Source organism: Capsicum annuum, chromosome 4 (assembly GCF_002878395.1).
Source record: "Capsicum annuum cultivar UCD-10X-F1 chromosome 4, UCD10Xv1.1, whole genome shotgun sequence".
NCBI classification, from domain to species: Eukaryota; Viridiplantae; Streptophyta; class Magnoliopsida; order Solanales; family Solanaceae; genus Capsicum; species Capsicum annuum.
Genome location: NC_061114.1, coordinates 221,724,997 through 221,752,129, shown reverse-complemented (window position 1 = coordinate 221,752,129; position 27,133 = coordinate 221,724,997). Strand labels below are relative to the sequence as shown.

The 27,133-nt window shown below is 35.8% G+C and overlaps 3 protein-coding genes across 9 annotated transcripts; 2 read left to right on the top strand and 1 right to left on the bottom strand.

The window, feature by feature from the left end:
* Positions 1-1,313: 1,313 nt before the first annotated feature.
* LOC107867201 (cytochrome P450 81Q32) lies at positions 1,314-5,709 on the top strand. The gene is made up of 3 exons (XM_016713336.2): positions 1,314-2,247; positions 3,241-3,583; positions 4,785-5,709. Exons 1-3 carry the CDS (start codon positions 1,685-1,687, stop codon positions 5,403-5,405), a joined length of 1,527 nt encoding a protein of 508 aa, XP_016568822.1. The 5' UTR covers positions 1,314-1,684; the 3' UTR covers positions 5,406-5,709.
* Positions 5,710-10,836: 5,127 nt separating this feature from the next.
* LOC107867202 (cytochrome P450 81Q32) lies at positions 10,837-22,742 on the top strand. Its single transcript, XM_016713337.2, has 3 exons — positions 10,837-12,354; positions 21,300-21,642; positions 22,050-22,742. Exons 1-3 carry the CDS (start codon positions 11,741-11,743, stop codon positions 22,527-22,529), a joined length of 1,437 nt encoding a protein of 478 aa, XP_016568823.1. The 5' UTR covers positions 10,837-11,740; the 3' UTR covers positions 22,530-22,742.
* LOC107867203 (retrovirus-related Pol polyprotein from transposon RE1) lies at positions 12,202-25,226 on the bottom strand. Of its 7 annotated transcripts, XM_016713341.2 has the most exons (5): positions 24,875-25,205; positions 21,925-21,990; positions 18,355-18,413; positions 12,415-17,997; positions 12,202-12,344 (listed from the first exon to the last, which is right to left on the bottom strand). In XM_016713341.2, exon 4 carries the CDS (start codon positions 15,470-15,472, stop codon positions 14,531-14,533), a length of 942 nt encoding a protein of 313 aa, XP_016568827.1. In that variant the 5' UTR covers positions 15,473-17,997; positions 18,355-18,413; positions 21,925-21,990; positions 24,875-25,205; the 3' UTR covers positions 12,202-12,344; positions 12,415-14,530. The 7 variants fall into 6 exon arrangements, with proteins under 7 accessions (XP_016568827.1, XP_016568825.1, XP_047267098.1 ...); XM_016713339.2 differs by lacking the exon at positions 21,925-21,990 and having other exon boundaries at positions 24,875-25,226; XM_047411142.1 differs by lacking the exons at positions 18,355-18,413; positions 21,925-21,990 and having other exon boundaries at positions 12,415-12,512; positions 12,622-17,997.
* Between the last annotated feature and the right edge of the window lie 1,907 nt (positions 25,227-27,133).

Below are 27,133 nucleotides of genomic sequence, written 5' to 3'. Positions count from 1 at the left end.
ATATATTCATATTTTATATTGAGAATGCTAAGTTCAGTTGAGTTGACTAATAGGATTCTACATTCGCCATTGTCCGAGGTCTTTTATCGTTGCAGACTTATTTGACGTTAGTGTATGAACATATGTATTATGCTGCCTTATTTATTTATTCTTTATCTGGAAAGCAAGAGTTTTTTCCAGAAAAAAAAAAAAAAAGAAGAAGAAGAAATCTCTCGTTTCTAATTCTTTTCTATTTTAGTACTTTTTAGATCTTAATTTATTTAACACACATCTTTAACAACTGTTACTTATTATTCAGCTTTTAACTAGTACCACATAAATCTTAAGATGTTTGTTTAATTTAATCATTACGTGACAGCCAATCCAGTCAAATCCTAGTAGACTTTGTGACCGTTTGGTCATGAAAATTTTTTCAAGGGTGAGACTGACCATTGGATCGTTTGGCTTCAAATGTGATCATTTAATTTTTGTTTAATTAAGCAGGAGCATCTTACAATAAAATAAATAAGGACCACAAAAATATCTTAACGAAAGGACGATTAGTTGAAAACTTTTATTGCATACTAAAGTTTCCTTGGGGCGTTGCTTTCTCTCTGTGGTGGATGTGGGAGTGTATACATGTGGAAAATGAGCCTAAACAGTAGATTGCACTTTGGACTTATTTACATTGTTTAAGTGGTTTAAATGAAACAAAAATTATATTGACCAAATAGTACATTCTTGAAGCTAAAATACTTGTTTAATGTGATTAAAGCTAAGCAGTACTAATTAATGAAATAATTGACGAGAAAAAATTCCACTGAAAATAAGAACTTTTGAGAGCTTAAAAGCTTAAGTTGCCGTACTTGAGAGCAATCGTGAGTGAATAATAAAAATGCGATGAGATTCAAGTGACGATAAAGGGTATTAAAAGTAAAAAGATATATAGATATGACAGAAAACGAGAGTAAAGAAATTATGAAGATATACATTAGTATGCCTAATATGTAACCTTACAAATCAACTGATTTGATTGGCTTTTTATTAATTAACTTCTAGAATTACCTCTAAATATATGCAAAACAGCAAAATGGAAGTAGTTAAGATTTAAGGACTACTAATTTTTGGCATCCCTACTTTAATGGATAACAATACGTTTGGAATAAGTTTTGTTCTACAGAATATCTCTCTCTCTCTCTATGTTATTGTTTTATATATATAGCAAATCCGTTAGATGGGTGATTAGAGCTAAGTTTATTTGTTAATTAATAAATAAAAAAGAAGAGTCTCAAATGAAAAAAGTACATAAGATAGGCTAGTCTACTTAGAACTTAGAAGGCAATCTATACCAGTTCTAATGAGGTAAGAAGATTATGTATACATATATTATTGGTATTGCTTATTTTGATAAATTTAATTTCAAATTTATCCAGATATTATTATTTTTATCTCTCATATCAAACAAACCGCTGAGATACTGAACCTTAGAGGCTTATACTAGGCTTCATAACCAAAGAGAAGTGGAAGACGAAGACATTGGTAAAAAGTGGCTGACCCCATTATCCACGCCATTGACTTAGCGACCCCAACGCAGCAAGTCTTCCATTATTATATAAAACCCTAATATAAATACAAATCGATCAATACAACAATATTCCAACCAACACAAATAATTAAACAAATTCACTTTCCCATCCACAAAAAAATGGATCACATTTTCACTCCAATTCTATATGTTCTCTCTCTCTACATCATCACAAAACATTTCATACGTAAATTCAGAAATCATCCACCAGCTCCATTTCTAACATTCCCTATTATTGGCCATCTTTATCTCTTCAAGAAACCTCTTCAACGTACCTTAGCCAAAATCTCCAATTCTCATGGCCCTGTCCTCCTTCTCGAATTCGGTTCACGTAACGTTCTTTTGGTATCATCTCCATCGGCAGCTGAAGAATGTTTTACAAAGAAGGATATTGTTTTCGCGAATCGACCTCGTTTAATGGCAGGGAAACATATTGGATATAATTACACTTCGTTGGCTTGGAGTTCTTATGGTGATCATTGGAGGAATTTGCGGAGGATTACTTCTGTTGAGATGTTTTCCAATCATCGTCTGCAAATGCTTCATGGAATTCGTGTTGATGAAGTCAAATCTATGGTTAAGAGGATTAATTCCATTGCTGTGGCTCAGAAATCTGTGGATATGAAGTCCCTGTTTTTTGAGCTGATGTTGAATGTCATGATGAGGACAATTGCTGGAAAAAGGTATGGCTTAAATTTCTCGTCTCAAAGTTCTAGTGTTTTTTAGTTTCATATATGAACTGTTTTTCACCAACTATTTAGCAAAACACATTTCAATTTTGATATGTTATTATTGCTCGGATAAGAAAAATGAAAAATTGATAGTTGGGTGGACTTTGATGAATAATTGGTGATAGTTCAGGAAAGAAAATCACACACCTTTAAGTATGGAATTCAAAAAATTGAAATAGTAATATGTTTTCGACCATTAAGCGTTTTATTTACTAAATATACATATGTATACACAGACATATACACTAATTATATATATGTTGTGTATATTTCGACTATGTTGCTAAACTAGTAGGTTGAACTGTACTTACCAATAATTTTCAATTGGGTAACTCATAACATGTTCTTGTTTGTGTGTGTCTAGCTATTTTTCAAGAGCCAAGCGCGTGAATCAAAAAAGGCCGAAACAACCTATTGTCAATTGAATCTCCTACAAATAAAACTAAAACAAACTTTTTGTTGTGTATCTTGAGTTTTGAATTTTGAATACGTTCGATGTAAAAAAGAGTTTTGGCTGTTAGGATCGATTAGCACTAAATCTATGGAGAGGATCAAGAAAACTAGAGAGAGTTCTTGAGGAGAGAGAGATAATTTCGTGGTAACACTAACCTCCACGGCGGACAGACTATTTATATTAATGACTTGAAGTATGTACAATTACACAGAGAATGAGAATAAAAGGTACAGCCTAAAATTTGGGTCGGGCTCCACAACCTAACATTAATATATAACAGTACGTCACATATTAATCAGGCTCCACAACCTAACATTGGCGTGGTTATGAAGATGAACCAAATTTTGATATAAGGTGATCAAAATTCAATTTTTTGACTCCATCACTAGTAATGAGTGATGATGACGCATATTTGTGTATTTTGGTGTCATATTAAAATGTGTGATTATCTTTACCGTATGCTTCTATTTACTTAATTGTATTTTGAACAGATACTACGGAGAGAAGGTGGAGGACATCGAAGAAGCTAAGAGATTCAGGGATATTGTGCAGGAGACATTCAGGATCGGCGGGGCGACGAATATTGGGGACTTTCTGCCAGCTTTGAAGCAGTTGGTGAAGAAATTGGAGAAGAGTTTAATTGTGTTGCAACAGAATAGAGATGACTTTATGCAGGGACTGATCAAAGATTGCAGAAAGAGAATGGAGAAACAAGGTAGTATTACTGATTCAGAAATTGAGGGGAATAAGAAGTCATTGATTGAAGTGTTGTTAACACTGCAAGAAAAGGAACCTGAATATTACAAAGATGAAATCATCAGAAGCCTTATGCTTGTAAGTTACTACTTCTAGTTTGCATTAATCCTAAATTTTGAATTATTAATTTTTTTTTTTTGCTTTAGTGCACCGGAATGACATAGACAAAGATATATTAATCCTAATTATAACGTAAGGGATAGTTTGCTCTGGAATGAATAGACAAAGATATATTATGAGATTAGTTATTCAACCATTTATATGGAGAAACCTGTCCCATCATCTTAATACAAATGGTCGGATAAATAATTCTTGGATTACTTACTACCTAAGAGTGTGGTCTAGCGGTCAATGACACGGGTTGTACATCATGAGGCCTCAGGTTTCACTTCCTAGCAGAGACAAAAACACTAGACGATTTCTTTTATTTGTTAAAGCATTGGTGGACAGAATTACCTCATGCGATAAAACAAAACAAGAAAGGATTTGGTGTAGCAGATCAAACTATTTCTCGATTTGATTAATTACCTATTAGATGTTCGAACATTGGTCAAAACTATTCCCTTAAAATATCCTTTTCTCCTTTACATGGATAGTTACAGTCATTGAGACATTTTTTTTCTTCCATAATCAAGTCATTACTCATCTAAATTGACACTTCATAAGTAATAGATAAATTAAGCGCAAATGACACCACTAATTATATGATCCTTGTTTACATATCTCCATGTTACTATTAGGTAAATTAAGTAAAATACATGTTAATCAATCATGGTTAAATAACATGAACTCTAAATTCAAACACATGACATGCATGTATTGACCTGGAGTATACATCGGTGCGCGTAAGTTTTGTGGTCCCTGAGCCAGTGTACATTCTTATTGCTCACCGCTCAAAATATGTATCCTTTGATGATATTTTGATTTGTCAACAAATTTATTCTAGTAGGAAATATCTTTGAAACACAAGGTATTTGGTGGTTGTATCAGTTTAAATTAACACTTGTACGGTCAAAGACAATTGTGTCCCATTTATTGTATCAAAATTCGTTTGGATTTCTCATTCAAAATCTAATGTGATGGTTCTTTTTAGAACTAAAGTAAAATTTAAATACTTAAAACGATAAAGCATAATAGAGTAACAAATTGTTAGAGACGTAGTGAATAACAATATAAACAATGGAAATCTTAGTAGCTTAGCTGGTTGGCTACCTTTAACTTTCACATTGTTGGTGATGGTTCAGTGCATAAAAATTTAAATATCTTTTGATTTTCATAGGTACTATTGTCAGCAGGGACTGATACTTCAGTTGGGACAATGGAATGGGCTTTATCTCTAATGTTAAACCATCCTGAAACACTGAAGAAGGCACAAGCTGAAATCGACGAACGTATAGGACATGAACGTCTAGTTGATGAGTCAGACATCAACAATCTACCTTACCTACGTTGCATAATAAACGAGACGTTTAGAATGTACCCTGCAGGACCTTTGTTAGTCCCTCACGAGTCGTCTGAGGAGACCACCGTGGGAGGTTACCGTATACCTGGAGGCACAATGTTGCTTGTGAATTTGTGGGCTATTCACAATGACCCTAAGCTTTGGGATGAACCAAGAAAGTTTAAGCCAGAAAGATTTGAAGGACTAGAAGGTGTTAGAGATGGGTACAAAATGATGCCTTTTGGTTCTGGAAGGAGGTGTTGTCCTGGAGAAGGATTGGCTGTTCGAATGGTTGCTTTGTCATTGGGATGTATTATTCAGTGCTTTGATTGGCAAAGAAATGGCAAAGAATTGGTTGATATGATTGAAGGAACTGGACTCACCTTGCCTAAAGCTCAACCCTTGGTGGCTAAGTGTAACCCGCGACCGATAATGGCTAATCTTCTTTCTCAGATTTGAACAGAAATGGTTTCGAACTACGTGAGCAAAAGTAGAATATTATTCATATTGGTCATCTGTGATAATGTGTCAATTTTGAATCATGTTGTATCTCAATGTATTCCTTGCTTATCCTATGTGTATGATCAGGTGCATAATAAGCAGTAAAATTTCTTTGTAAAAGACCCTTAGTGTGTTAGGTATGAATTTTCTCATGTTCGTCTGCTCAAAAATTTTGGAGAACATTTCCTCTTAGAAAATAAGTTCCTTAAAAATGAATAAAATGATTTTCCTCATGAAAGCGGGGAAAATGATTTTCCTGATACAAGGATGCACCTGTAGTCTCTTTGCTCCCGAGTCCTGCCACATAAATCATCGAAAGATTGCATAGTAAGATGTTTTCATGTACCACAAGGTGCAATGTTACTAGTGAATGTGTGGGCATACAGAATTTTTGTGGTTCAGCCTTTTCCCGTACTCCGTATGTAGCGAAAACTTTAATGCATCGGATTACCTTTTGCATTATGAAATGGATAAACTAGGTTAATTTTGTGGGTCATGGGCCTTTGTCCCTTCCTATGTGAATAAAATGAAGCCTAATTTATTGGACCAACCCACTTTGCCCATAGCCCAATTCTATGGGGCATATATATTGACCTTTTCAGGTCTTATTCACCATTCAGAAAAATAAGAGTTCAGCACACAAACGGAGAGAGCAGATTTTCGTCCAAAAAAAATTTCAGCCACAGCAGTCATCTTTAAAGCGCGATTCCTGCCTCGTTTCTTGTCCGATTGAGCTGGTTTTTGGACTGCGCGTTCCTCTCATATCAATCTTTGATTAGGAACTGGCAGAGCTTGATTTGGTGGTCTGTAGCTCCTGTTTTTCAGTCTCGAACAGTAGCTACGATTTTGGTGTTTGTATTCCTTTACTCTCTTGTTTTGTTGCTGTGGTGTATGTATTGTTGCTTGTTGTTTGACACTTGTTTGGTGGACATTTTGAAGGACAATATTGTAACTCTTTGGTGATTATAGTGGAGGTTTTGGTCCCGTAGTTTTTACTTTTCACACTGAAGGATTTTCCACGTAAATCTTGTGTCTCGTGTGATTGCCTTTATTCTTGTCTTGTTTCATTTGGTTGATTTATTTGTTGTATATTACTCTATTTTGCTTGGGTTTGTTTGTCTCCTCTTGGTTCAAGTTGAAAGGGAAAGTTTAGTCTTGGGTATTTTCCGCTGCTACCCTGTCGGGCTCTTTGATTGTGTGCCCGTCTTTCCTAACAAGTGGTATCAGAGCGTTGGTTGTTGTTGATTGTCGATTTGAATGATGGAGGCAAATATGAGCAAGATGATGTGTTTGAATGGTAGTAACTATCATACTTGGAAAGGCAAGATGAAAGATCTTCTATTTGTCAAGAAAATGCATCTACCTGTATTTGCGTCTACTAAACCTGAATCCATGACAGATGAGGATTGGGAGTTTGAGCACTTACAGGTTTGTGGCTATATCAGACAATGGGTTGAAGATAATGTTAGAAATCATATTGTGAATGAGACACATGTTAGAAGTTTGTGGGACAAGCTCGAGACACTTTATGCTTTGAAGACTGGCAATAACAAGTTGTTCCTGCTTAAGCAATTGATGAATATCAGGTATAAAGAAGGCAGTCCTATTTCTGATCACATTAATGATTTTCAGGGTGTCCTTGACCAGTTGTCCGGAATGGATGTAAAGTTCGATGAAGAAATTTGGGGACTTTGGCTTCTTAATACTCTGCTTGACTCTTGGGAAACTCTTCGAGTTTCTTTGACTAATTCTGCTCCCGGTGGTATTGTAACTATGGAATATGGTAAAAGTGGTGTCTTGAATGAAGAGATGAAAAGAAGATCTCAAGCCTCATCTTTTTCATCTTCACACTCTGATGTTTTGGTTACTGAAGAGAGGGGAAGAAACAAGTTCAGAGATTCAAATGATAGAGATAAAAGTAGAAGCAAGTCAAGGTCCAAACTCAAGAATGTTACATGTGACTCTTGCAACAAAAATGGGCATATCATGAAATATTATTACAAGCATAAGAGAGCTATGAGACGATAAAAGAAAGAAGGCGATAATGAAAATCGTGTTGCTGTTGTTGCTAATGATGATCTTCTTGTTGCTTGTGGTGATAATGCCATTAATCTTGTTCACGATGAGTCTGGCTGGTTTGTGGATTCTGGTGCTACTTCTCATGTTACGCCAAAGAAGGAATTATTTTCTTCTTATACTCCAGGTAATTTTGGATGTTGAAAATGGGCAATAATGATGAAGTTAAAGTACTTGGCATTGGCACGATTTGTTTGGAAAGTAATAATGGTTCCAAACTAGTTCTCAATAATGTCAAGCATGCTCAGATGTTCGCCTGAATTTGATTTCTGTAGGAAGTCTTGATGATGAGGGTTATGTTAATACCCTTGGTGCTGGTCAGTGGAAGCTTACTAGAGGTTCGATGATTGTGGCTCGAGGTGACAAGTTGTCTAACTTGTATGTATTTCAGGGCTCTACTTCTAAAAGCTTGATAAACTTGGTGGAGAATGATACTTCATCAGAGTTGTGGCATAAAAGGTTAAGTCATATGAGTGAGAAGGGGATTGATAGTTTGGCTAAGAAAAATTTGCTTTCTGGAGTAAAACAAGCAAAGTTGAAGAAGTGTGTTCATTGCTTAGCCGGTAAACAGAAAAGAGTTTCTTTTCAGAGTCATCCGCCTTCAAGAAAGCTCGATTTGCTGGAGTTGGTGCATTCTGATTTGTGTGGTCCTTTTAAAGTAAGGTCTCATGGTGGTACACTTTACTTTGTGACTTTTATTGATGATCATTCTCGCAAACTCTAGGTATTTCCTTTGAAGTCCAAGGATCAAGTACTTGATGTGTTCAAGAATTTTTAGGCCTTGGTTGAAAGAAAGACAGGGAAGAAATTGAAATGCATCCATTCAGATAATGGTGGTGAGTATATTGGTCCTTTTGATAGATATTGCAGTGAGCAGGGCATTCGGCATCAGAAAACTCCTCCAAAGACTCCTCAGTTGAATGGCTTAGCAGAGAGGATGAACAGAACACTAGTTGAGAGGATTAGATATATGCTTTCAGATGCTAAGCTTCCAGATTCCTTTTGGGCAAAAGCACTTAATACGGTTGTTTATGTTATCAATTTATCTCCTACTATTGCTTTGAATGGTGATGTCCCTGACAGAGTGTGGTCTAGTAGGAATGTTTCTTATGATCATCTTAGAGTCTTTGGGTGTAAATCTTTTGTGCATGTTCCTAAGGATGAAAGGTCAAAGTTGGATGTTAAAACTAGACAGTGTATCTTCATTGGTTATGGTCAAGATGAATTTGGCTATCGTTTCTATGATCCAGTTGAGAAGAAACTTGTTAGAAGTCGTGATGTTGTAATCTTTGAAGACCAAATAATTGAAGATTTTGAAAAAGCTGAGAAGGTTGATTCTCAGAGTAGTGAGAGCCTAGTTGATGTTGATCCAGTTCCTTTGACTACTGCTCCTGAAGAAAATCTTCATGGTGATGGAAATCAAGTTGATAATGAAGATGATGATCATGTTCAGAATGACCAGCAAGAAGTTGTTGATGCTCCATTGCAAATTGATATGGTTGATCAAAAACCAGTTGTTGATGCTCCAGAGAGTTCTCTTAGACGATCTACAAGAGAGAGAATACCTTCATCTCGTTATTCTTCCAGTGAGTATGTACGCTTGACTGACGGGGGAGAACCTGAGAGCCTTGATGAAGCCATAGAAAGTGAAGAAAAAGAAAAGTGGTTTGATGCTATGGAAGATGAAATTAAATCTTTGAAAGATAACCATACCTTTGATTTGGTTAAGCTGCCCAAAGACAGAAAAGCTTTGAAAAATAGGTGAGTTTTTCGGATGAAGCATGAAGATGGTAATCCAATTCCACGGTACAAGCTAGATTGGTTGTGAAGGGATTTAACCAGAAAAAGGGAGTTGATTTTGATGAGATATTTTTTCCGGTTGTGAAGATGTCATCTATTCGTGTGGTTCTAGGCTTAGCTGCAAGTCTAGATTTAGAGGTTGAGCAAATGGATGTTAAAACTGCTTGTCTCCATGGTGACTTAGATAAAAAAAAATTTATATGCAGCAGTCCGAAGGTTTTGAAGTCAAGGGAAAAGAGAATTATGTTTGCAAATTGAAGAAGAGCTTGTATGGTTTGAAACAAGCTCCTAGGCAGTGGTACAGGAAGTTTGGTTCCTTTATGAGTCAGCAGGGCTTTAAGAAGACTACTTTAGACCATTGTATTTTTGTGCAAAAATTCTCTGATGATGACTTTATTATTGTGTTGCTTTATGTTGATGACATGCTTGTTATTGGTCAAAATACTTGCAGGATTCAAAAGTTGAAGCAAGAGTTGAGTAAGTCTTTTTCTATGAAAGACTTAGGACCAGCAAAGCAGATTCTTGGCATGCAGATTGTTCGTGACGGGAAGGCCAAGAAGTTGTGATTATCACAAGAGAAGTACATTCAGAAAGTACTTCGAAGGTTCAACATGAATAAGGCTAAGGTTGTCAGTACACCTTCAGCTATGCACTTCAAATTGAGCACGAAGCAGTGTCTTTCCAATGATGATGAGAAGGAAGATATGAAGAAAGTTCCTTATTCTTCAGCCGTTAGTAGTTTGACGTATGCAATGGTTTGTACAAGACCAGATATTGCTCATGATGTTGGTATTGTTAGCCGTTTTCTTTCTAATCCGGGAAGAGAACATTGGAATGCTGTAAAGTGGATTATGAGATATCTTTGTGGCACTTCTAGTCTATGTTTGTGTGTTGGTACAGGGAAGCCTATTCTTTGTGGTTATACTGATTCAGACATGGCTGGTGATGTTGATACTCGAAAGTATTTGGTTACTTTTATATGGGGAGCTGTGTCTTGGCAATCTAGGTTGCAAAAATGTGCTGCTCTATCTACTACAGAAGCTGAGTTTATTGCTGTCGTTGAAGCTTGTAAAGAATTGCTTTGGATGAAGAGATTCTTGGGGGATTTGGTTGTGCTCAAGAGAGGTATGTGCTTTATTGCAACAGTCAAAGTGTCATACATCTTGGCAAGAATTCTATATTTCATGGCCGTTCTAAACACATTGATGTGAGATATCATTGGATTCGGGATGTGTCGGATTCTAAATTGCTTGAACTTGAGAAGATTCACACGAATGAAAATGGTTCCGACATGATGACTAAAGCTTTGCCCAGAGGGAAGTTTGAAGATTTTTGCATGATCGCCGGGATGGCGATCTCCTCCACATAGTCGGGAGAGGGAGAATTGTTGGGTCATGGGCCTTTGTTCCTTCCTATGTGAATAAAATGAAGCCTAATTTATTGGACCAACCCACTTTGCCCATAGCCCAATTCTATGGGGCATATATATTGACCTTTTCAGGTCTTATTCACCATTCAGAAAAATAAGAGTTCAGCACACAAAAGGAGAGAGAGCAGATTTTCGCCCAAAAACATTTCAGCCACAGCAGTCATCTTTAAACCGCGATTCCCACTTCGTTTCTTGTCTGATTGAGCTGATTTTTGGATTGTGGGTTCCTCTCATCTCGATCTTTGATTAGGAACTGACAAAGCTTGATTTGGTGGTCTGTAGCTCCTGTTTTTCAGTCCCGAACAGTAGCTACGATTTTGGTGTTTGTATTCCTTTACTCTCTTGTTTTGTTGTTGTGGTGTATGTATTGTTGCGTGTTGTTTGACACTTGTTTGGTGGCCATTTTGGAGGACAATATTGTAAATCTTTGGTGATTATAGTGGAGGTTTTGGTCCCGTAGTTTTTACTTTTCACACTGAAGGATTTTCCACATAAATCTTGTGTCTCGTGTGATTACCTTTATTCTTGTCTTCTTTCATTTGGTTGATTTGTTTGTTGTATATTACTCTATTTTGTTTGGATTTGTTTCTCTCCTTTTGGTACAAATTGAAAGGAAAAGTTTAGTCTTACGTATTTTTTGCTGCTACCCTGTCGGGCTTTTTGATTGTGTGCCCGTCTTTCCTAACAAATTTTTCTGCACTAAATCAGTATCTGAAATATGCGAATCCAATGAACTCTACTAATCAAGAATGCTAAAATACAAACTTCTTTAATTTTAAAATTTCACACTTACCAAATCTTAGTTGTCCGGTATACTGCACACTATATCAGCTGACACTCCTACACCATGATATATCATAATTAATTGATTAAATAAATAAACATATTACTATCATCTTATAACTAGGCACTTGACTTGAGCAAGTACATGTATTAGGTCAATTGTTACCAACAACGCAATAGAAATGAGACAAAAACTAAATAACTAATGCTCTCTCTGGAACACAAAAAATCAATTATACAATTTACGATGGAACACATTTTCACTCTATTTCTCTATGCTCCTTTGCTACTAGCTTTATACATTATAACAAAACATTTCTTAAGAAAACTCAGAAATAATCCACCAGCTCCATTTCTAACTTTGCCAATTATTGGCCATCTTTATCTACTCAAAAAACCACTTCAACGTACCTTGGCCAAAATCTCCAATTCTCATGGCTCTGTTCTTCTCCTGGAATTCGGCTCTCGAAAAGTACTTTTGGTTTCATCTTCATCAGCAGCTGAAGAGTGTTTCACGAAGAACGATATAGTTTTCGCGAATCGCCCCCGTTTAATGTCCGGGAAAATTCTTGGTTATAATTTCACTTCGTTGGTTTGGTGTTCTTACGGAGATTACTGGAGAAATCTACGGAGGATCACTTCGGTTGAGATGTTTTCCCCTCATCGTCTGCAAATGCTTCATGGAATTCGCGTGGATGAAGTGAAATCTATGGTTAAGAGGATCAATTCCTTTGCCATGGCTGAGAAATGTGTGGATATGAAGTCCGTGTTCTTCGAGCTGATGTTGAATGTCATGATGAGGACGATTGCTGGAAAAAGGTATGTTTAAATGTGTGACTGTCTCATTTAAAAGTTAAACAATATATATACTATACATACCTATACACAATTCTGATAACTGTTTTTTGCGGGATATTTGTTTTTTCGGCTGCTTTCTGGATCCCCTTTGTGGAAGATTATCCAGCATCACTCTAGACCTGAAAACAGAAAGCAGCCAAAAAAACTAAACAAATGACTCTACTTACTGATTCTATGAATCAAAACTTGACTCCTTCCGGTACTTTTTATTCCTGCAAAACTACTCACTCTCTCTTTGATTTCCTTTTGTATTTGTATAGCTATGAACTCAGTATTTGTATGAAGTCCGCTATACGTTCTCCAGTTCCTTGCTTGTCATGTATCATAAATCAATGTTCCACATATTGCAGCCGCAATTTCTTTCAACAAGTGTGTCAAATTTCTACGTTGAAGTTACAATGTAATAGCAGTTAGTGTACTTGGAAAAGAGAGGGAAGGAAAATATCTTCAATTCATTGTAACTGCCTTGATCTTTACATGATAGAATGCACACATATATTGCTCAACTTGTTATGCCAGCTGTCAGCTTAAGCTGCAGCTAACCAACTCAACTATAACTTCCTAGTGCCAGCTCATTCTTTCTCTAACTATTTTTTCAATTAATATCTAATCAACTACAAGTATTTTAATACTCCCCCTCAAGCTGGAGGGTGAAAAATATCAAGAACCCCCATCTTGGATAACAGAAAATTGTGTTGAGCTAATCCAAGACCTTTAGTCAAGAAGTCTGCAAGCTGGAATTTAGTAGACACATGAACTGGATGTATGAGACCCTCTTTGAGCTTTTCCCTGATGAAATGACAGTCGATCTAGATATGTTTAGTGCATTCATGAAACATGGGATTTGCAGCAATTTGCATAGCTGCTTTACTATCACAATAGAGTTGAATGAGAGTGGTTACAGTAATTGACAGATCTTTTAAAAGACCTATCATCCAAATGACTTCAGTGACTACAGCTGCCATGCTGCGATATTCTGCCTCTGCTGAACTACGACTAACAGTATGTTGCTTCTTCGATTTCCAAGAAACCAACGAAGATCCCAGTTGTACAACGAAGCCTGTAACTGACCTCCTTGTGTTAGGGCATGCCGCCCAATCAAAGTCACAATGCACCACCAGATTATCTATAGGACTTCTCTTCATGAAAATACCCAGTCCAGGTGAACCTTTAATATATCTTACCACTCTTAATGCTGCCATCCAGTGTGATTGTTTGGGATGTTGCATGAACTAAGTAAGTAGTTGAACTGCAAAGCAAATGTCTGGCCTAGTAATGGTCAAGTATATTAACTTTCCAATAAGTTTTTGGTACCTACTCATCAAACAGAGGATTCCTGCTTTCCTGCATATTCATCATACTCAACAGAGGTGAGTTTAGCGTTGGCCTCTAAGGGGGTAAGAACTGGTTTGGCTCCTGCCAATCCAACATCAGAAATAAGCTCTAATGTGTATTTTCTTTGATTCATCAAGATTCCATGTTGTGATCTCAAGACTTCAATCCCCAAAAAATATTTTAACTCTCCAAGGTCCTTGACTTTAAACTGGCTGTGCAGATACTTCTTTGCTTCATCTATAAGTTTTGTACTGCTTCCTGTAAGAAGAATGTCATCCACATAAATCAATAATATCACTATATCATCACCACATAGCTTGGTGAATAAAGAGTGATAATGTCAACTCTGGTTGTAGCCTGCATCAAGTAAAGTTGTGGTCAACTTAATGTTCCACTGTCTTGATGCTTGCTTGAGCCTATATAACGACTTTAATAGCTTGCATACTCTAGTCTCTCCCTCTCTGCGAAATCCTTGAGGTAATGACATGTAAAACTCTTCATACAAATCACCTTGCAAGAAAGCATTGCTCACATCCATTTGGAAAAGATTCTAATCTTTGGAAGCTGCTATACTAATTACTGTCCTCACAGTTCCCATCTTGGCTACAGGAGAGAATGTTTCATGATAGTCTAAACCTTCTCTCTGTGTATAGCCTTTTGCAACCAATCTTGCCTTATACTTATCAATTTCTCCATTAGCTTTGAGTTTGACCTTGTACACCCATTTAGATCCTATAGGCTACTTACCAGGTGGTAATGAAACTAGCTCCCAGGTCTTGTTTTCTTCTAGAGCATTTATTTCCTACTGCATTGCCTTAATCCATTCTTCATGCTGTGAGGTTTCTTCAAAATCTTTTGGTTCTTGTATTGCTAAGAATGATCTCAAGTATGCCTGGTATGAACTTGATAAGTGAGAATAAGCCACATAGTTAGATATTGGATATGAACAATTTGTTGTGGACTTGGCAGGTGTCATATAATCACTAAGCCAAATTGGAGGCTTAACATTTCTTAAGGGTCTTCCTTGTGCAAGCTGAGCTGTAGGTACTAACACTTCTTCAAGTGTATTCTCCACATCCATGTCATGCTGATCATTCTCTTGATCAGTATTTGTATTGCTGACCACTGCAGATTTTGGTTCAATAAATTTACTCCTGTCAACTGGTGAATCTGTAACTATGACTGGTGTTGCTTCCTGCATGATCATATCTGGTAACCAAGTTGCTTGTTGATCATAGTTGTCCCTAACAGGTGGAGGAACTGTGAACATTTCTTCATCATCTCCATGCTCTTCATTCTTGAAAGGAAAAATTAGTTCCTTAAATGTCACATCTCTACTAACAAAAAGAAGACCAGTGCTAGGTTCATACAACCTATATCCCTTCTGACTTTCACAATATTCTATCATAACAACTCTTGTTGCTCTTTCTTGGAATTTGTCACCTTTTGGTAAAACATTTGCATAGCAAAGACAACCAAATACCCTTAAGTGATCATTTTTTGTTGGTCTGCCAAACAACATTTCATATAGAGTTTTGTCATTCAAAAATGAGGAAGGTAACTTGTTAATGAGATACACAACAGTTCTCACACATTCCCCCCAAAATCTGACGGGTATTCTACTTTGAAACTTTAATGCTCTAGCAACCTCTAAAATATGTTTGTGCTTCTTTTCCACAGTCCCATTTTGTTGGGGTGTGTAAGCACAACTAGTTTGATGGATGATTCCATTGGATCTAAACATGTCAGTGCATTGAGAGTAAACAAATTCTGTACCATTATCTGACCTAAACACCTTAACATAAACTCCAAATTGATTCTTTATCAAGGACAAAAAATTCTTCAACACACAAAAGACTTCACATTTAGACTGAATTAAGCAAATCCAGGTATACCTGCTATAGTCATCAACCAGTGTTACAAAAGAATGTTTTTTATCATATGTAGGCTTCTTGTAAGGACCCCATACATCTAGGTGCACTAATTCAAAAAGGTTGATGCTTTATTTGTATTAGGAAATTTCAATCTATGTTGTTTAGCTAGTGGACAGATCTCACAAGTGTCATGTATCTGAGGATGAATTCTTCTGTGAAGAGTGGTGATGTGTTGCATTGCTGCCCCTGATGGATGTCTTAATCTATAGTGCCACAAAGTGCTTTCTATACTGTTACTGAACACTGTAGACGCACCAGTTGTAGACTTGGTGTAATTATTTAGAATGTACAAGCCTTCTCTTTCCTTACCAATCCCCATGACCTTGCCATTGGAGAGTGCCTGAAATACACAGGAATCAGGGAAGAAAGTAACAGCACAACATAACTCTCTAGTTAGATTTGAAACTGAGAGTAGATTGAACTTAAACTCTGGAACATGTAACACATTATGTATTTCATGATCTCTCAAAATCATAGTCTTTCCTGCACTGCTGACTCTTGCATTAGCACCAGTAGGAACCTGAACTCTGTTAGAAAAATCATCCTGTAGGCTTCTAAGTGAATTAAGAAGTTATTTGAAAGGAGTAATGCGGTGTGATGCATCTGTGTCTATTATCCACTCAGTTGCAAAGGCATTGGATAGTAAGGCAGTGATACCTGCTAAGTTTGAAGAGTACTCAGGTAACTTGTCTTTACCCATCAAGTTCATCATTTGATTATACTGCTGCTTAGAAAAGAAATGACTCATGGTCGTAGAAGCTTCATTTTCAGCACTAGTGGTGTTGACTCGAGGTCTATAACCAGATTTTGTTGCAGGTCTGGGGTTATAGGAGTTCCCTTGTGGTCTGTAACCTCCTAACTGATTATAAGAATAACCCTGTAGTCTATATCCTCTTGAGTGATTCTGAAATTGCCCTTGTGATCTAAATCCACCTGACTGATATGAAGGATTTACATATGTATTGGAATCAGTTGCCTGGATATTTCCACTCGGTCGAACAGTAGTCCCTCCTGGTTTTTTACTCTAAAAATCATTAGGGTACCCAACCAACTTATAGCAATCTTCCTTTACATGATTTTTATATCCACAATACTCGCAAAACATATCAAACCTCTTTGTAGCTTCCTTCACAGAATCAAATTTGTTCGATTGTGACTTCCCTGCAAATAATGCCATAATTTCCTTTTTGTCATCTATCACCCCTAAACTTCTCTGACTTTCTTCCTGTGCAACAATGGCATAAGCTTCATTGACTGTGATAACAGGTGCCCTAGCCAGTATGTTACTTCGAATTTGATTGAAGCTTTCATTCAATACCATAAGGAATTGCAGTAACCTTTGGGATCGTAAGTGTTCCAAATAAGCACGTGATTCCTCACAATCACAATGAGGTAATGGTGCCATTATATCCAATTCATGGCATGCATCTTTCATCTTCGAATAATAGGTGGTTACAGAGTCCATACCTTGTCGCAGAGTCACAATTTCTGTCCAGAGATGGTAAATTTGCGTCAAATTACTTCTGTCAAATCGTTTCTTGAAATCGATCCAAACTTGCTTCGCATTTGAAGCGTAGAGAATAGTCGGCATCAACTCAGCCGCAACGGTACATCCAATCCATGAGAGTACAATTGCATTGCATTTCTCCCATAATTCGGCTAATTCACCTTTAAATCTATGCTTTGCACATGATCCATCTATGAATCCCAGCTTCCCTTTATCTCTGAGTGCCAATTTCATGGATCTACTCCACAGATCATAATTCTCTGGTCCTGTGAGTTTAATTGGTATAATCACTGCTCCAGGTGTATCAGATGCCTGAAGATATAGAGGATGATGATGATCGATAGTTACAATAGGTTCGGCTTCAATAGAGGTTTCTCTAGTTTCTCCCATGGCTGTTTGTGCGCTTCAATGGCAAATTCACAGCGAAGACGACGATAGCTGCTTTGATACCATGTTAAATTTCTACCTTGAAGTTACAATGTAATACCAATTAGTGTATTTGGAAAAGAGAGGGAAGAAAAATATCTTCAATTCATTGTAACTGCCTTGATCTTTACATGATAGAATGCACACATATATTGCTAAACTTTTTATGCCAGCTGTCAGCTTAAGCTGCAGCTAACCGACTCAACTATAACTTCCTAGTGCCAGCTCACTCTTTCTCTAACTATTTTTTCAATTAATATCTAATCAACTACAAGTATTTTAATAAAGTGTTTCCAATGCCTGCTCTTGATCCAGTGCATACTCTCTTTAATATTCCTGATAGGGATTGGAATTCCTGACCAATTGATCATGCTTCCCGAACTTCAGTGATCCATCTGCAATCTACAAATAAGTTGTCAAACCTCGAGCTTAGGCCCTAGACGTGGCACGCACCCGATACTATTGCTAGTACGAGCGAACGTTTTGGCATATCATATGAGCATACAGCTAACATAATGAATAGAGAGGAAACAGAATAGAATAAGAGTTCTTAAAGGATAAAGTCTTTCATCAATGTTCATTAATATCACTTAACGTCTGAAGATACAATAGTCATGACAAATAATACTAAAAATTACAAGATCTGTCTGGCAACTAAATCAGTCTGTAAAGCCTCTAATAAGTACCAATACTAAAAGGAAAGAAAATATAATGAAGTCATCATATCCCATCCAACCTCCCGATAGAAAAGAGGCTCACCAATAGCAAAAGATAGAGATCCTAATGAGGCGCCTGACCGCGGACATGAGAGCCAGAACCTACATCATGAAACGATGTAGCGCCAAAGACGGTCAATACGTGGAATGCATTGGTATGCAAAACCATTTTAGGAGGGTAGTACATCAAGAGATTAGAAATGACAATAAAATTCAAACATAAAAGAAGACAACTGGAAAGGAACAAGAATATAAGCTAAATTTATAATTGATCAAGTAAAGTAGATTTAATTCCTTTAATTATTTGTGGGAGAAAGTAGTGAACCGTCATAAACCACCATGTGAGCGCATGGAGTCTGATCTTGGCCCGATCAGCTAAGCCGTCCTATACCTTGACGGGCATAGGACGTGACATGACATAATTTGCTAGCAAGTATCCATGGTTAGTCCCTTTTCGGGACACATAAAAAAAGAGTCATCCAAATTGCGAAATAATCTCTATCCTATGTCAGCAAACATAGTTTCGGGCATTTGTCATTTCAACTTATGCCTTCACGGTCAGCTAACTAACTCCCTTATGCTCATGACATTATCTTATTTATCTGATTAGTTCTTGACCAAAAATTTTAGTCTTGTTACGTTCATGTTCATAGTTTAGCCTTTTCAGGCTCATGCTCATGGTTTAGCCTCTTTAGGCTCATAATTATGTGTAACCACTTTAGGCTCATATTGAGAGTTAACCGTAATAGGTTCATATTCATGAGTTAACACTATCAATATTGGAGAGTCATGATAGGTAATTTCATGGTTCAATATGATATAATTCATGAACATGTATGGAACCATTCTTGTAAAAATATTCATATTAATATTATTAAGTATCTATTAACTAGGTCAATGGGAAAATTCCTTAGAAATTGGTATTATTATACTAGGGCTTGCAATTTCATAATGTATAGTTCATAGTGCAAAGAGCTTTAGGCATGTTACGAGAAGGTGACTTTCTTATGGATTATGGAATTGGAATCATATTTTAAGAGTTTCATAAAATTTTATCTTATAACTTTAATAGAAACATTCACATGATGGCATGACTGAGATTTTAACATGGAGGGTTGGCTAGATATTGTATTACAAATCATCTACAACCAGAGATTTTGGAAAACAGATTAACATGAGATCCCAGTAGAAGATAAAGCAGTCCTTCCTACTTGTTAAACTTAAAGAATTTCAGCATGCTGGCATATACTCAAACGGGATCGGACATTAATTTAAAAGATAACAGGGATGTTCTTTATGTTAATTAATCCTAACGTCTTTCAAGAAATTTAGAAATAGAAAATACTTGTTGAAGATTATTTAGACCACCATATTATTGACTGGACAAGATTCAGGTTCTAGATTTAGGCAAAATCAGTCCTTACATTATGAATACATAAGCACTTGTTAAGACGCCAAGAGGAAATAGAACTTGAGAGGTTGATTTGTTTTTAATCTAACTGTTGAATACAAACACCTAGACACCATCTGTTTGGAAAGGAGATTACAAAACAGATTTGGAGAATAAGAAAACATAATGAAGCGTGAGCAAAAGATGATTCTACATACCTCAAAACGTTTGAAGAACTTGAGCTCTGGAGAAGGGATTAGACTTGTTTTCTTGAATGAATTTCATCAGATTCTTGAGATTTGAGTTTTAGAGGAGGAATACGGATGTTTATTTATGGATATCATATGAAAAATTGATGGGGAAAAGTAAGGTTTTATCCTGTGAAACTTGAAGGCAGGGAGGTTTGTATTGTAACGTGTAACTGATGGATAGTAAGTCTAGGAATCTTAACGTATAAAATTAATGGAGAAGTAGGTTTTAATAACTTGGGGTTAATGTAAAAAGGAAAGGACAAAATTATCCCTCCGAGAATATGAAAAGAAAAGAAAAAAAGAAAACTTTCGTCTTTACTCGGGTCTCGGATTAATGAGTTGTTGGTGGCGTTGGAAAGAAGACTCAAAAATCTTTAATTTGATAGGTAATGGGTCACATAATTCTAAATATTCTAGGAGAAATGTTTGTTTAAATTTGGACCTTGTGTGAACCTATATGAATACTTAATCACTAAAGGACCTTTCACTCAAATTTGTTTTAGAGATTTCTTATGCCCTTAATTCATACCCAATACCCCTACGAAACTTAAGACTTGACCTTTGCACCTAGATACAATAAAATTTCTAGATTCTGGTCAAAGTACATATGAAGAGAGGTCCAATTGATTTTATTTTTAGCTCAAACGTTCAGGGTGTTACATAAGTGTTGGACATTTTAATGTTCCCAAAGCACAGTAGCACACAAACAGCAATTAGCATCCCCTGCAATAGGAATATGTAGTCGCATCAGCCTTTCCTCACTGAGCAACTTGTCCTGGTATGCTAGCTACAATATAATCCTTTGCTAGGCTACATCACAGAGCTCCAAATCAGTTCATGTTGAAGATTGAAAAAGAAGTCTCACATTGTTGGTTAATGAGATGGACGGTCTCTTTATATGACTTGGTCAATCCTCCTCACTTTGAGCTAGCTTTTCGGGTATGAGTTAGGCCCAAGACCTAATTTTACAGTTCAGCATCCCTTAATCTAGTCATTGCCCCCAACATTTCAATCCTTGACACTGGTTTCGGTACTAATGAATTACCCATATAAACCATTTATGTTGATAAATTAGTTGGTTGAACAGCATATATCCATAACCTTCCCATTGGATAACATGTTCTTGTGAAAAGGTCAAATCAACCTATTATCTTTGTGTTTTTGGTTTTTCACCTGATGTCCAGTATCCACGTTGGTGTCCGACTAATCCGGATTCACGCCTAGAAGTCCTCCTATGGGGTAAAATGCTCCCTTTCGAAAGCGACTCCATATCCAAGGCTTCCTTAGTTTAAATTTCAAACTGTCAGAAAATGTATACTTATATTTATTTAATTATGTTTTCAACAGATACTACGGAGAGAACGTGGAGGACATCGAAGAAGCTACGAGATTCAGGGAAATGGTGCAGGAGACTTTCAGGATTGCCAGTGCAACGAATGTAAGCGACTTTCTGCCAGCGTTGAAGCGGTTGGTGAGGAAATTGGAGAAGAGTTTAGTTGCGTTGCAACAGAAGAGAGACGAGTTTATGCAGGGACTGATCAAAGATTGCAGAAAGAGCATGGAGAAACAAGGTACTGTTACTGATTCTGAGATTGAAAGAAAGAAAAAGCCATTGATTGAAGTGTTGTTAACACTGCAAGAAAAGGAACCTGAATATTACAAAGATGAAACTATCAGAAGCCTTATGCTTGTAAGTTACTTCAATTTTGTATTATTATTTTATCTCTCGAATTCCTTAGGTATGAGTATTATTAAGGGGGTGAAATAGATATTTAAGAAAGTCAATTAGAATAGAGGATGGAGAATGTTTATTGTTCAAAATTTGTTTGGATTTGTCATTCATAATTATATTCATTTTAGAACTAAAATAAAACTTGCATACTTAAAAAATAAACCACAGAAAAATAGAGTAACAATTTGTTAGAGATGTAGTTACTACGGGGAAATCTTAGTAGATGAGTTGGTTGGCTACCTTGAACTTTCATCTTGTTGGAGAAGGTTCGACTCTCCACCTTGTAATCCCCTTCCTATCCCCTTCCTGTAAATACATTTTAAATCGTTGGTGCATAAAAACTTAAAAATCTTTAATATTTGTAGGTACTATTAGCAGCAGGGACTGATACTACAGTTGGGACAATGGAATGGGCTTTATCTCTGATGTTAAACCATCCTGAAACACTGAAGAAAGCACAAGCTGAAATAGACGAACGTATAGGACACGAACGTCTAGTTGACGAGTCAGACATCACAAATCTACCTTATTTACGTTGCATTATAAACGAGACGTTCAGAATGTACCCTGGAGGACCTCTGTTAGTCCCTCACGAGTCGTCTGATGAGACCACCGTAGGAGGGTACCGAATACCTGGAGGCACTATATTGCTTGTGAATTTGTGGGCTATTCACAATGACCCTAAGCTTTGGGATGAACCAAGAAAGTTCAAACCAGAAAGATTTGAAGGACTAGAACGTGTTAGAGATGATGCCTTTTGGTTCTGGAAGGAGGAGTTGTCCTGGAGAAGGATTGGCTGTTTGAATAATTGCTTTGTCATTGGGATGTATTATTCAGTGCTTTGATTGGCAAAGAAATGGCAAAGAATTGATTGATATGACTGAAGGAACTGGATTCAACTTGCCTAAAGCTCACCCTTTGGTGGCAAAGTGTAAGCCGCGACCTGTAATGGCTAATCTTCTCTCCCATATTTGAACACAATTCTCTCGAACCACATGACCAAGCTAGAATATTTTTCATATTGGTCATCTATGTTAATGTATTTCATCCCTTATTAAGTATTTTCACCCTAATTTTCGTTAATGTGATGGTCCTTACCATGCTATCTGTATCATTAACAATACTAAGAAACAATAAGTAAACATGTATCATATTCATAGAGCATATCAACATCTAAAAACAAGGAGATGATATTGCTCCAAATGGCGTTTTCGTCATCAATCAGTTAATCATCCAAGGATGCAAGTAGATAACACATATTCTTGTCTAAGCTAAGAGTACATAATTCAACCCACCATTGCTAAGACTAGATAATACCAGATATAGTACTACAATACCGATTATCTTCATCATTTCTTAGTTAATAATCCACGGACAGTCTTTATCTATTGTATTTCCTAGTTTTATTCTTTAATATCATCAGCCTTCATTTTCATCACAAACTACAGAACCTTCCACCTAGCGCATTTCCGGCAATGCCTTTCATTGGCTATATATCTCTAATTATTGGGTAAACCTTTCCACAGAGCTTTATTTGAAGTCTCAAACTGCTATGGTTCAATAGTGTTTCTTCAATTTGGCTCTCGGTCTGTCCTTCTTTCATCACCTTCAGCAGCAGAAGAATGCTTTACCAAAAATGATATATCTTTGCCAATCGTCCTGATTTTCGCATTGGTAAGTTTTCGGGTACAATTTTACACCAGCCTGGCCTGGTCCTTAATTTTATGGAGAGCACTAGAGAAATCTTTGAAGAATTTCTTCTCTTGAGGTTCTATCTTCCTGTAGAATTCAGACACTATCTGCCATAAGTTCTGATGAAATACACTACCTGATTGTAGACTCTTTCGAGTCTCCGTAGAATGTACTGGAGATGACATCATCTCTTTTTAACTTCACGTTCAATGTGATATCAAGAATGATTTTGCAGGAAAAAGGTACTATGGAGGAAAGTTGAGAACTCGAAAGAATCTAAGTTATTCATGCCACTGTTCAAAGGCTAATATTTTGGATTTCATGCCATTTATGAGGTAGTTTGGTTTGCATAGTACCGAGAAAATTTGATGGAATTATAGGAGAGAGAGATAAACTTATGCAAAAGGAAATAGAAGAGCATTGTAGACAGTGATTTTTTATACTTCCTAAATTTTAACTTGTTTATCAATATTAAATATTTTATATTTTTATATTTAATATATATTATTTTAATTCTTATTTTTATTTTAATAAATTTTTAGTTAAAAAATAAAATTTTGAGATATTTTATTTTATTTTTATTTTAATTTTAAAAATAATACAAAAATTAAAAAAAATTATATAAAATATTTTTTCTTTTTAAATGTTAAATAAATAAGTAGTTTTATTATTATCTTAAATATATTTATTTAAGGCTATCCATAATTTTTATTGTATTTTCTTAAAATATAAAAATTAATTAGTTATTTATATTTATTATTATCCTATTATCTTATTTATTTATTTTTGTTTATTTATTATTATTTAAAAAAAAGAATTATTTTAAATTTTAAATCCTCCTCTGCCAAAACCATAACCTCTTCCTCTCCCCCCCCCCCCCCCCGCCGAAAAACTGTTCCGCCAAAAAAGTCATCTTTTTAAGGACTTTTTTACCCAAAATTCAGGGGACTTTTTCTTTGGACGATCAGAAACAGTAAAAAACAAAAACAGAGAAAAAAATATCGGAAGAAAAACCAAAAGTAAAAAGTGAAGTTGAAATTGGATTCGTTTTCGAGTTTTCAGTGACAATTGTTTGCTGCTTCTGTATTACTCTGTTTAAATTAATCACAAGTTCTTATTCCAACTTGAATCATCTTATGTTATAAAGTTTATAGATGAAAAGTATGAATAAAAATATCAAGTGATTTCATGTATTATGAATGGTTGATTGATTAAATGAATCTTTATTACTATATGTTATGTGATTAAAAACTCGGTATGTTGATACTATGTGATTTAAATTAAAACGGAATGAGAATAGCAGAGAACGGAAACAAGCATGTTTCAATTTCATACTGTTATCTGCATATACACATTTACGCACATACTCACCACTAATACACACACCACACACAGGAAAATTTATAGAAAAGCAAAATCAGTGACAAATAGAAATTTAAAAAAAAAAAAAAAAGAAGCATCAAACGATTTGCTCTAATTTTTTTGGCGAGGAAGTTACCGGAATCTTCGATTATCATGATTAAATAATCCCAAACCTCCTTCTTATTACTGTTACTGTTCTTGCGGTGTAATTCCGCCAGAGAACTTAAAATTTGCCCGTCAACCGGCGAGATCCCTTTTCCCCTTTCCCGCTGTTGCTCCAAAATCGTCAAAACCCGTCGCTCCGCCGCATATTCCGCCGCCAATACCCTCTTTTCCGTCGCCACCACAGCCGGCGAACCCACGCCGACGACCATCGCATCATATCCCAACTTCAAAATCCGGAGAGAACTACTTTACTGCTTATATTTTTGTTGTTTTGTTTTGAATCCATATTTTTCTGTACATATAAATATAATAGTGATTTATGTAATTGATTTAATGTATTATTTTATTTTATAATTTTTATTTAATTATTTTGTTTGTTTGATGTTACGTGTATATATATCTATAGTTTAAATAATTACTTTGTTTATTATGAAAGTAGTGATGATATAATAGAATATGATTTAGTTGGTTTAGAATAAAAGATAAGATAAAATTATTACTAGTTTGCAAGTGGTAAATCAATATTTTTAACAGTAAATAAATATTAGAGGCAAGTTTAAAATATTCGTCTCAATAAAGAATACGGCGTACGCATCTTTCTGAGACATTTTAAAATTTAAGGATGCAATAATACACCTTGACAAATATTTTTTCTAAAATTAACTTTCATCGATTTATTTAATAGAAGAGATGTAGACAGATATTTTTGATATATAAAAAAATGAATAAATTTAAGTCTTAGCATAATTTATCAAAAATAATTTAAATCAAGATAAGTCAATAAAAGCGACCGTGCTAGAACCACGGGACTCGAGGAGTGCCTCATACCTTCCCCTCGGTCAAAAGAATTCCTTACCCGGTCTTCTGTTTTCGCAGCCCAAAAATAAAGTCATTTCCTTTTTATTAGGGATTCAATAAGGTGACTTGGAACACTATAACAATTCCAAGTGGCGACTCTGTTAATAAACTAATCTCTATTCAATACTGTCACTTTAATTGAAAAACCCCTTCGAACTCGAACCTCGAACAAAAAAGGGGTGTGACAAGCATCATCGGTTAAACTGTACTGGTGGTTCTTTTCCTTCAGAAGAGGCTGTAGCAGGTAAGAGAAAAACTATCATGTAAGTCTTGTAAGATTTACAGGAAACAGACCTCGAATACTACACAGATGAAGCAGTTACAAACATAATGTAGGAAAGAAAATATCACCCTCCCCAAACTCCACTTATGAGATTACACTTTGATATGTTGTTTTATCTATAAATTCAGAAATTTTAAGGAAAGCACAGGCAGAAATTGACACACACCTTAGACAAGACTGCTCGATTGATGAATCTGATTTGGCAGAACCACCATACATACGATGTATCATCAATGAGTGAGACATTGCGTATGCATCTAGCGACTGCTTATATTGGCATCGGGCTCAACTTCTTCAATGCCTTCAGTGGGAAATTCCCAACTGTGAAATCATCTGATATGCATGAAGGAATTAGATTAGCAGTTTCATAGAAGATTCAACCTTTATTCGAGAAATGTTCACGACCAAATATGATCGAACTTCTTTCCGTACTTTCATTCTGGTCATAATTGTACCCTCATTATGTCCAAACAAATAGATATTTTTAATTCCAACTTCTTTATTCTTTCATTCAAGTGAGATTTTTGGAATATACTGGGTATGCCGTTGTTTATGTAAGTGAGATAGTGAGGAAAATAAAACAAATACGAAAACAATGACATATAGTGGCAAAACTTATACCTACAGAGAATAATTTATATCTGCAAAACCTGTACCTTATTATTCATGAAAATGGTAGCTTATGGAACTCCGTATGGCCGGAATGACATGAAAGTAACCATAATACAACAAGTGTTTGTCTGTTGACAGAGGATAAAGAGTCTAAGCCAACAAGCAGTACGTATATACTCAAAAGACTCATCTACTAGTATCATAGGTGGATCCAATATTTGAAGTTAAATTCGCTCATCGACTTCAATTTAATATAGAAAATAATAAATAATTAAGTTTACAGTCAAATAATTATAGATATTTAGGAAATTTCTAAACATATATACGATGTCTGGATAAAGTTATTGAGTTCACAAGAACCATAACCGAAACTGTGAAACAACCCCGATCAAACTATGGATAATAAAGCATCATTAACATAAAGAACCCATTATCAAAGAGAATCCGTGAATTTAAAATAAAATATTAAATGGTTGA